Here is a 12,237-nt window from a genome sequence, read left to right as displayed (position 1 = left end):
TTTGCAATGACCACAACACAAGTAGTCAAAAAAGCAAACAAAAAGAAGCAACTCTGATAAGGATGATAATATGCACTGTCCTTGAAGTTGATTGGCCCACACCCGAGACGGCTTTCTTTAGAGCCTAGTCCCCATTGGTGTAGGGCCAGATGACACCAGAAGGCGTACAACTCAAACACAGTGCAATATCAGAGTATTGAGAGCTCGGGGTAAGCATTTACACTATGAGATCTCTTTTACCAGTGGCAAAATATAATAGTAGGTTTTTACCCTTTTAACTGGTACAAAACTGACACCTTTATTCAAGGCATCATGTTTGCAATGACCACAACACAAGTAGTCAAAAAAGCAAACAAAAAGAAGCAACTCTGATAAGGATGATAATATGCACTGTCCTTGAAGTTGATTGGCCCACACCCGAGACGGCTTTCTTTAGAGCCTAGTCCCCATTGGTGTAGGGCCAGATGACACCAGAAGGCGTACAACTCAAACACAGTGCAATATCAGAGTATTGAGAGCTCGGGGTAAGCATTTACACTATGAGATCTCTTTTACCAGTGGCAAAATATAATAGTAGGTTTTTACCCTTTTAACTGGTACAAAACTGACACCTTTATTCAAGGCATCATGTTTGCAATGACCACAACACAAGTAGTCAAAAAAGCAAACAAAAAGAAGCAACTCTGATAAGGATGATAATATGCACTGTCCTTGAAGTTGATTGGCCCACACCCGAGACGGCTTTCTTTAGAGCCTAGTCCCCATTGGTGTAGGGCCAGATGACACCAGAAGGCGTACAACTCAAACACAGTGCAATATCAGAGTATTGAGAGCTCGGGGTAAGCATTTACACTATGAGATCTCTTTTACCAGTGGCAAAATATAATAGTAGGTTTTTACCCTTTTAACTGGTACAAAACTGACACCTTTATTCAAGGCATCATGTTTGCAATGACCACAACACAAGTAGTCAAAAAAGCAAACAAAAAGAAGCAACTCTGATAAGGATGATAATATGCACTGTCCTTGAAGTTGATTGGCCCACACCCGAGACGGCTTTCTTTAGAGCCTAGTCCCCATTGGTGTAGGGCCAGATGACACCAGAAGGCGTACAACTCAAACACAGTGCATGATGCCTTGAATAAAGGTGTCAGTTTTGTACCAGTTAAAAGGGTAAAAACCTACTATTATATTTTGCCACTGGTAAAAGAGATCTCATAGTGTAAATGCTTACCCCGAGCTCTCAATACTCTGATATTGCACTGTGTTTGAGTTGTACGCCTTCTGGTGTCATCTGGCCCTACACCAATGGGGACTAGGCTCTAAAGAAAGCCGTCTCGGGTGTGGGCCAATCAACTTCAAGGACAGTGCATATTATCATCCTTATCAGAGTTGCTTCTTTTTGTTTGCTTTTTTGACTACTTGTGTTGTGGTCATTGCAAACATGATGCCTTGAATAAAGGTGTCAGTTTTGTACCAGTTAAAAGGGTAAAAACCTACTATTATATTTTGCCACTGGTAAAAGAGATCTCATAGTGTAAATGCTTACCCCGAGCTCTCAATACTCTGATATTGCACTGTGTTTGAGTTGTACGCCTTCTGGTGTCATCTGGCCCTACACCAATGGGGACTAGGCTCTAAAGAAAGCCGTCTCGGGTGTGGGCCAATCAACTTCAAGGACAGTGCATATTATCATCCTTATCAGAGTTGCTTCTTTTTGTTTGCTTTTTTGACTACTTGTGTTGTGGTCATTGCAAACATGATGCCTTGAATAAAGGTGTCAGTTTTGTACCAGTTAAAAGGGTAAAAACCTACTATTATATTTTGCCACTGGTAAAAGAGATCTCATAGTGTAAATGCTTACCCCGAGCTCTCAATACTCTGATATTGCACTGTGTTTGAGTTGTACGCCTTCTGGTGTCATCTGGCCCTACACCAATGGGGACTAGGCTCTAAAGAAAGCCGTCTCGGGTGTGGGCCAATCAACTTCAAGGACAGTGCATATTATCATCCTTATCAGAGTTGCTTCTTTTTGTTTGCTTTTTTGACTACTTGTGTTGTGGTCATTGCAAACATGATGCCTTGAATAAAGGTGTCAGTTTTGTACCAGTTAAAAGGGTAAAAACCTACTATTATATTTTGCCACTGGTAAAAGAGATCTCATAGTGTAAATGCTTACCCCGAGCTCTCAATACTCTGATATTGCACTGTGTTTGAGTTGTACGCCTTCTGGTGTCATCTGGCCCTACACCAATGGGGACTAGGCTCTAAAGAAAGCCGTCTCGGGTGTGGGCCAATCAACTTCAAGGACAGTGCATATTATCATCCTTATCAGAGTTGCTTCTTTTTGTTTGCTTTTTTGACTACTTGTGTTGTGGTCATTGCAAACATGATGCCTTGAATAAAGGTGTCAGTTTTGTACCAGTTAAAAGGGTAAAAACCTACTATTATATTTTGCCACTGGTAAAAGAGATCTCATAGTGTAAATGCTTACCCCGAGCTCTCAATACTCTGATATTGCACTGTGTTTGAGTTGTACGCCTTCTGGTGTCATCTGGCCCTACACCAATGGGGACTAGGCTCTAAAGAAAGCCGTCTCGGGTGTGGGCCAATCAACTTCAAGGACAGTGCATATTATCATCCTTATCAGAGTTGCTTCTTTTTGTTTGCTTTTTTGACTACTTGTGTTGTGGTCATTGCAAACATGATGCCTTGAATAAAGGTGTCAGTTTTGTACCAGTTAAAAGGGTAAAAACCTACTATTATATTTTGCCACTGGTAAAAGAGATCTCATAGTGTAAATGCTTACCCCGAGCTCTCAATACTCTGATATTGCACTGTGTTTGAGTTGTACGCCTTCTGGTGTCATCTGGCCCTACACCAATGGGGACTAGGCTCTAAAGAAAGCCGTCTCGGGTGTGGGCCAATCAACTTCAAGGACAGTGCATATTATCATCCTTATCAGAGTTGCTTCTTTTTGTTTGCTTTTTTGACTACTTGTGTTGTGGTCATTGCAAACATGATGCCTTGAATAAAGGTGTCAGTTTTGTACCAGTTAAAAGGGTAAAAACCTACTATTATATTTTGCCACTGGTAAAAGACATCTCATAGTGTAAATGCTTACCCCGAGCTCTCAATACTCTGATATTGCACTGTGTTTGAGTTGTACGCCTTCTGGTGTCATCTGGCCCTACACCAATGGGGACTAGGCTCTAAAGAAAGCCGTCTCGGGTGTGGGCCAATCAACTTCAAGGACAGTGCATATTATCATCCTTATCAGAGTTGCTTCTTTTTGTTTGCTTTTTTGACTACTTGTGTTGTGGTCATTGCAAACATGATGCCTTGAATAAAGGTGTCAGTTTTGTACCAGTTAAAAGGGTAAAAACCTACTATTATATTTTGCCACTGGTAAAAGAGATCTCATACCGTAAAAGTTTTTCACTATAAATCCTTTATATGCGTGGCGGCTCGAGTCCTCTCGTCCTCTGGCTTGAGGTGGCTGCCACCTATGGGTCAGATGATTGCTTGCCACCATTAAGCAATTGGTAATTACACATAATAATTTTTTCCCTAAAAAGTGTAAAATTTTGGAAAAAAATTTTTCACGAACATTAATTGTCACACACAACGAGTCTGTGTGCAAAATGTCAGCTCGATTGGATAACGGGAAGTGGGTTAAAAAACGACCGAAAGATTTGCACGGTCGTAAGCAAGCAAGCGAACTTAATATAAAGGATTTAAAAATACGAGCCAACGGCAAGAGGCAAAACGAGCGGCAGGGAACTCAGCTGCAGGGCCCCGAGTGGCGCTCGGCACTGGGCTGCAGGCGGCTTTATCCTCACGGCCCCCCACCACAGCTGCTGCCACTGCGGCAATCATTGCGGTCTAAAAACTGCGACTGCAGCAGCGAGCGCCCGCACCACTTGCCGCCGTCTACCGAAGCAAGTGCCGGCGACGCTGTGGCTTGCTCGTTTATTTTCAACCGAAATTTAGGACAAACCCGGTAACCGCGAACGAACGGTTTGCAGAACGTCCACAGGTTTCGCGTGGATTGTAAAAGTTATTACCAAGGCAAAAAGCGAGCATTTTCTTTTTTTACTTAGCGACCACTAAAACTATAAAAATACGATTTCATGCACTTTCAGTTACATTTGCATTTAAAACGTAGACTTACACGGTGCCTTAAAAGGGGAACCAAAATAATATCTTCACTCACAAATTGGCTAAAAACTGCACTGAAACATTCAAAATGACATTAAGTTAGGCAGTGTTCTCGTTATAAAAAAAACACATAAACCTACAATACATTCATGTTAACGCTGGCACAAAAACATTTTTTTATTCTTTTAGTTAATATTGCATCTATGGTTATAATTAATATATTTTTCTTCTTCTTCTTGAATGAATTGAGACAAAAGAAAATTGATTTATGCTCAAAGATTACACACCTGTAATCTTAAAAAATAAATCCTACACTCATTTCAAAGATAATTCATGCAGGCGTTAATTTTAATGGAAATCAATTTGAACACTTGTTAAAATAAATGAAACACAGGCAATCCCCCGCTTCTGTGACACCAAGCATTCCTGGAAACCCACAGATAACTGTAGTAACATCACGAGCTGGTGTGTTTCTCCTTTTACCAGCCATATTTAAGAGGTCAAAATCCACACAAAAAAAATCGAGAATAACAAAAGCTCCACGCCAAGTCACATCAGAAACCAAGACCGGATTCGTTCAAATGTGTTCGGAGCCGTGTCGGAAGATGCATCGTAAATCAAGTTTACGCGGCGTAATTCAATCCGTGGTGGCATTATATAAACGTCGTAAATGTGGATCTCCGTACAATCGGACCGTCGTAAACCGGAAAGACCGCCTGTAACCCTGTGTGTCCGGACTTTTGGACCACCATGAATATGCCCACATCCCTCGCCGTCACACGAACAGACGGGCCAGCACTGCACATGTCGTCAAGTCAGAATGGGATTTGCGCTGTGCAAACGACGTACAGACACGCGTGACCCATTTGATTAAGAAGAAAGCCCTTTGCTCCGCTTTTTTTCCCCCCGCAGATTACAAAAATCTGTCACAATTACATACAGACGTGGGACCACAGAACCGGCGTAAATCAGAAACAGAAGGGGAAAACTGCCACGTGCCTGGCGATTCGAGTCGGGTTCGATGAGGAAGACCTGGACAGAAATTACAGGCTGAAGTCATTGGTCTTCTCTCGCGTTTTTTTCCCCATGCAGAGAATGTGCTCGTTGACTTGCTGCAGCATGACAGCTATGCAAGGCAGCATTCCCTGTTGGGTAATTGCCCGGAAATGTGTATTGTGCATGTGCTCGGGCTTAGGGCATTAGACAAGTCGGATTTTATGGCCCATCCCAGGACAATGAGGACCCCCAATCCCTATTAATCAAAAATACGGACCAAATAAACGAATGCGGTGAGCGAACGCAAAAGTGCACAACGAAATTGCCGACCAACAATGCCAGAAACTCAAGCAACAAAACAATGTGATTGGGGAAGAGTGTATGTGTGTGTTGCGTGATGAGACCTTAGAAAGGGTCATACATGACTGGAGGACCAAGCATCTGGCAGGGCCTCAAAATACCCAGTCGTGCGCAACTTGGCCCCACCAGACTCGCGTCCATAGCAACATCAAACGTCGACAGGGCACCCACGCATCCAAACGCTTGGCCAGGAATCTCAAGGTTAATCTTAAGGGTGTGGTTCTGTGTGTCCAGCAAGGGCAGGCATCCTGGGGGCAAGCCGAACTTCCACTGGGGAGAATGTTCTCCACTTCCCAAGGAGCGCATGCTGGAATACTCATGCGCAATTTACTTTACGCTCATGCTACAACCATAACAGCTGTGGTGAAAGAGTTAGCATGCGACTACGCGGAGGTGCATCGCTCATAGCAGAATACAATGTTCATGTTTCATGGCTTTCGTAAGTTGCACGTAGTCGCTTCTGTAAAAGCCTCGAGTTACCAGAGATGCTGCATATGTGCCATTGTGCCAAATTGGAATCGACTGCTGAATGAAACCGCGACCCCCCCCCCCCCCCCCCCCGAATCGTGACAATCAAATGGTAAGATGGGATAATCACTGGGCGCCTATTGAGCAGTAAACTATAATCCTACACTCCCTGCGTGGTCTTACAAGTGACACTGTATAATAATTGATTCATGTATGTCTGTTGAACGCCTTTTGCACCGCATGTAGCCAACCACACTAATCGGAGGTGCTTTTATTCACCCAGGCCAGTCTCACTAAGGATGAAGACTGTTTTTTAAAAAGAGATTATTGCTTTGCTTGAGAACAAAATGAACAAAATAGTGAAGAGGGACAACATTGAAACGCACAGCAGCAGTATGTGTACGCCTGTAGAGGCGGCAAGTGACGGCAGGATGGAGTCATTTGACAACGAAAAGCAAAGTAACAATGTGGGTGAATGGAAATGCGTTTCAATTAGTGCACGTTGCTTGCGAATGGTATGTGCTTCAGGAAAAGCACTGAAAACGGCAAACAGAAAAAGCATGGAGTGGTGCACGCTTGGAACCGCACTGCGAGACAGACACAGAAACACGTGGATCAGGCAACAAACACACGCCGGAGACATCATCTTGTCTGCTACGGAGAGTGGGCTTTGGCGAAACACCTCACAAGGAGGGATAATCGCTCACGGATGGAGACTGGTGATGCTATGGCAAGACAAATACCAGCCATATAGTACCATTGAAATACTTTCTGGGGCAAGTGCTGTTAAGCGAACGGTGCCTATGAAGGTCGGCACAGCATACGAAGGGGTTAGGTGATCGGCATCACGCCCGGCCGCCTTTGTCTACCCAGTGGCAATGTTTACACATCGCACTTGAGGCTGAGTCGACCTAGGGAAGGCTAAGAACCAGTTTAGATAATCATCACCGGTGTTGGTGGCCATGAGCGGGGATCGAACTCGGGGCGCTAGATTCGTAGCGCAGCGTAGCGCTGACCACTGTGCCACCGCTCCCACACTACAAAGCAGGGAGCGCACACTCGCGCAAGAGTTCCACCGCCGTGGAGATGGAGCGGTGAGACAAACTCGTGCACGAGCGAGATGGATCACCGCATCACGATTCGACGTGGGGAGGACTTCATCCAGCAATGGATCGAATGTGGCTGATGACGACGATTTCTTTGGGATGCTAGGCCAGAACCCTTCTTTGATTCATTATACTCGGTGTGGGTATTCCTGCAATGCAGCCACCATGAAGACGGAATAGTGAATCACAATCACATAATGTACGAGAGATGACCACTTACAGGGCAACAAAGTGCCTGTAGGAAGCAGTAGAGCAGGTGCATTGCCTCTACATCTGTGCAGAGCCTTGCCGGTTATCGTCTCATATGCACGGGTTTCCTCTGGGTACTCCAATATCATCACGTCACATTACGAGCAGGAACTGCTCAAAGAGGCCTTGAGATCCAGCAAGGCTTTTCTAGGTCAACGAAGCATGATGATTATTGACTTTTTTCTAATCATTCTCATGAAAAGTAGACCCTGCTAATGGAATGTATAATGTAGAATGCCCATCAATGGGCTAGAAGCTGCCAAAAAAAATTAGTGGTACCATCCCATGGGGTTTTCCGTTCGATCAGACTGGCTGGCAAACTCACGGGGCGCTGAACATAGAGCTTACCTTAACCCTTTCCCAATCCGATGACGTACTTGTACGCCATCAGATGTTCTTCCAATTCTGTTCCGATGACGTGCTTGTATGTGATCGGAATGGAATTGTGGGGAAAAAACTCAAATAACTAAAATAACTTTATCAGTTCCGAGGCTCCCACAAGGCCATGTGGGAGGGCGTGTGGCACAGTTTGGCACCAGCGATCATAGAATGTGGTCGTGTCGCTACAGTTCTCTGTGGTGAGCACAATGTCTTTAAAAACACGGCGCTACGCTAACCGCTTGTGTGTCCCGAGATTCAGCGGTGAACGGGACCCACCCTGCAACTTGCAGACATCTCACAACGGGAAAGGGTTCATGTCACATATGGCGCTTACAGCTTCTGCAGATTTCTAGCCAGCCCGCTTCATCGGGGGCTCAAGCGAGACTGGTTATTAAGCTCAAAGGCTGTGACCAGCGCGAGCCCTAAATCCGCCCTCCCCGACATCCCGCTCACCTCCGCTCTGCAGGTCACCACATCGGCAAGACATCAGAATTCCACGGAGCCGAACGCATAAAGCCCCAAGGCAATCCCACTGAGCCCATGCGAGCGAGCAGGTCGGCATAGCCACACCACAGTGGCCACAGCACGCAGCCTTCTCACATGACAACAACAATAACAACCTCGGACGGGCAAAAAAAAATCTAAATTTGGCGACGTCGTTCAGCCACATACCATCCCTCTCTTGCCTTGCCCTCCGCCACCAAAAACAGGTGACACAGGGACGGACACTCGGTGCCCGTCGCAAATGCCGCCTGTGCACAGGGCTCCCGTGGACCCAGAGGGAATTGCGAATGTTTAAGAGGACGAAGAGTCCTGCGGGTGGCGACACCGATCTATGACCGACACTCAAGTGGCAGGAACGCACGACGACAAAAGCGTGAGAGTAGGTAGGCATCCGATGCTTCTCAAGGCTGAACAGTAATCCCAGTCCACTTGGGAAGTGGTCAAATAAGCGACAGGTCAGTTCGGTGCTCGGGAGGAGATCTGAAGAAAGATGTTCGAATGTGTAATCAGAGAAGATCGTTTATTCGGGCGTGGTGGCACACGCCTGTAAATCCAGTGATCAGGAGGTGCAGTTGGTGGTTCAGAGATCACGGAGAGCTTGAGGGGTTCCTCATCTCCAAGGCTATGAAGTGGCCACCATGTGGCAGTGTAGTGACGAGGTTCATGACCGGTATGTGTGGATTTACGAGCGTTATCGGTGGACACTCCAGTGTCCTCCCACGAGAAAAAACACTCAAAGAAGAAACGGACCAAACATTCCAAGCAAGACCCTCCATAAAAATTACTTTACACTCGTGGACATTGCTAACAATATAACTCACCTGAGCAATACAGTGTAGCATTATGGGAAATAAAATAAATATGCCATGCTCAGTGGCAACACTAAGCAGGTCGATTAATGTATCTACTCGTTGACTTATCCATGGCACGAATCGAAATAACGAACGGATATCCTGAGTTCGGTAGGGAATTTTTAAAAAATGTATTCAGTTTTATCTCGCACAGGCAGTAATTACACATTTCTCACCTGTGGTGTACCGTGCCATTAGTGCCACGAATGCGGGTGTTAAGTGGTCTAAAAATAAGCTTGTTAACTGGAATAGATAACAAGAGCTAAATCAGGCAGTGAATGCACAAGGAACAGAAAAAACTAAACCCCACTATGTATGAATGCAATCACCTAATTATAGCGTGTTGACCCAAGCATTAATCTGCAAGTGGGAACAACTGAAAATAAGTGTTTAACAGCAGGAACGAGATGTGCTTCCATTGTAAATTATTTGCACTCATTATATGCGACTTACTTGTTTTCTCAGACCTCCTGCAAGGCATTACAACATGTGCTGCTCAATTAGCCACTTCTTATCTGGGCTGGAGTCACTGCTTGGTTTTGAGAAGCGTTGTAAGCTCATGCAAAAAGACAAAAACCCCCCGTATAGCCCGAACAGACTGTTGGGGAAAATGCTGTTAGCGAGTAGCACCTATGAAGGCTGGCACGTCACACGTGGGGGTAGGTGGCCAGCACCACGCCAGGTCGCCTTTGTCTTCCCAGTGGCGATGTTTTACGCAGAATATCTTAATGTAAGCTGTCAATTTGTAATATTTGTAAAGGCCGTATCAGCGACACGTAAACTAATCTAGACTCAAAGCCCCCCCCCCCCTTGCCATGGCACTTTCCACTCACCGACGCCCCGCCACCCTGGACGCAAAGCAGGCAAGTTGTGGGAGCGGCACATCCGCAGAGGTTTGCAGGTTCGAGCTCAGCGGCCGCCCCGATTAATACTGCGGCTCATTAACCCAACAATGCGTGCCGTCTGCATTACAGTGAACGTCAAAAGATCACGTGATGCTATGAGAAAAAAGAGTAGGCCCACCACGTGTGCCGACGTCATGGTCCAGAAAATAAAATGTACCCGCAAAGTAAAACCACGTGGTGACATCGCCCCCAACTGGCAGACTATATTCGTCTGTGAAACACAGCGCCTTCATGCTCACCTTGCGATGTAAGCACGGTGTGGATGTCACGTGTCGTTTATTATTAGTCTTCGGTGTAAAATGCCTTTACCTGAGCTGTCTTCCTGAGCTTGGCTGCGAGCAGTCCCAGCCTCTCCATCCTGCGAGTAGCCTGCCCGGGGTCATCCCGCGGAGGAGCGGTGGCATTTGCGAGCAGCAGCAAACAGCAGTGGCAGCGGCAGCGGCAGGGACGGTGGGGGGAGGGTGAAAGGAGAGCCATGTGCCGTGGTCAGAACGGGTCAAGCGATGTATGTACCGTGTGTATGTTGAACTTCTTTCGCGCCGTACATAGCCAACCGTGCTAATCGAAGGTGCGTTGGGGGCGGGGGGGGGGGGTTAACAAACTAAACACATGAAGCAGTTCTAAAGAAAAGAGTTGTCAATCTAGATGATTTAGTAGTGCATAGCTCCAGCGGCTTCCGAATATCGGAAGAAAGAGCGTTCCAGACGGCCGCAAGGGGCGATGGCGTCCCGGCCCGTGGTGCTGGGCGGTTTGGCGACCTCCCTTCACTGCGATGCCCGTCACGCTCTCGCCGCTCTACCGGTGACCCAAGCCGAGCCGGACTTGACGTATCCCAGATGTAATCCGTTCAATAAAACCAATTGTACTCCATTAAGGGAGATAGCCCCTCGCTCTCATCCTCTCCTGTGAGCAACCCCTTGACGAGCCTTGAAAAAAATCACGAGGCTATTAAAACAGACGATATTGAGCCCACGGTCCTATATATAACTCTGAAGGCAGGAAATTGCTCAAAACATTGGTACACTTTCCTAAAGAATACTGGCAGCTAAACTAACGTGGGGCATTGGGTTATAATTGTTATTCTGTAAAAACGTATAAATAAATTTGTAACTTTAATTATGTTTTTTTTTATATTGTTATTTCAGCACTACAAAGGATAACATAGAGAGGGACAGGGTGATCATTTTCTGTGAATTTTCTTGTGGATTCATACTGTAATCGTCGCTCTCGTTGTCGGGATTTCTTGTACCATGGACTGGATTCTCACATTAAAGATGGACGTGTGACCCGGGCCAGATGAGCACACGGAGAGCACATTCATGAATAGATACAATTCTCAGCAGACAGCTTTGCCGAGCCGTCTAAGTTTTAGGAGGACAGATGAGGTCCCGCATGCCCAGAATCAAATCTAAACGCTCATTGATCTTCACAGCTGATAAGTAATTTATTCAGGTCTGGCAGGTCATTAAAAAATGCTTTCATCCATACTGCATAGCTCCTCACACATGCAGAGTTACTCATCACAAATATCACTTTAGTTCTCAGAATTCCAAATTAAACTTGCCAATATGCTGCTATTTTAAAAAAGAAAACGTTTTGTCAACCAGCTGGAGTCCCCTTGATTTTCTCTCCACTGCTATAAGAACATTATTACTCAGAGGCATTTATGAAGACAACGGACTGATAGGCCAGTCCTCTCCTTGGCAACATCACCTTCCAATATCAAAGCATGACCACTTTAGCATTTATCGCCAGGGCACTGGAGTACATAAAGGATCCCATGCCGCCTTTTGGCAAGGGAGAAGCATTAAGGTGGCATGGGCTCACAAACTTGCCGGTAATTCTTTACGTTTCCCCCAGGCCATGTAGAAAATGGGCTTGGCTACGGCAAGCCACGGCTCAGCATGAACGTTTAAAATAAAAATTGAAATAACAATGAAGTAGAATGTGCATAAATGTAGTCGTAGTCCTCCAGAAATCCTAAAAAAATTGGGTGTGCGCCCGCTTGCATGTCTACAACAGGGTTCTCATGACCCGTCACATGAAATGTGCTGAGTCTACTCTCAACATCAGGTCACCGGGAGACATTGCTAGTTCTATCGATTAACGTGCCATAGGGTGGGGCAGGGGAAGAGTGGTTAACACTTCGCAATAGCCCATGTTTGAAAATGATTTGCAATATTATTATTCGTGATAATGTATGATTGTCCACTAAGACATCCATCGTGAAGGAAGCAGCAATTCCCAAATGGGGAT

The 12,237-nt window shown here is 45.7% G+C and overlaps 1 protein-coding gene across 1 annotated transcript in view; it reads right to left on the bottom strand.

The window, feature by feature from the left end:
- Positions 1 to 12,237, bottom strand: part of LOC133349518 (sarcolemmal membrane-associated protein-like) — a 217,781-nt gene that overhangs the window by 99,563 nt on the left and 105,981 nt on the right. The window contains 1 exon segment of the mRNA XM_061563044.1: positions 10,291 to 10,350. Within this exon segment, the coding sequence (XP_061419028.1) occupies positions 10,291 to 10,350 (60 nt within the window).

This window comes from Lethenteron reissneri, chromosome 30 (assembly GCF_015708825.2).
Source record: "Lethenteron reissneri isolate LAM-NWPU_2019-01 chromosome 30, ASM1570882v1, whole genome shotgun sequence".
Lineage (NCBI taxonomy): Eukaryota > Metazoa > Chordata > Hyperoartia > Petromyzontiformes > Petromyzontidae > Lethenteron > Lethenteron reissneri.
This window is presented reverse-complemented; position numbering and strand designations above follow the sequence as displayed.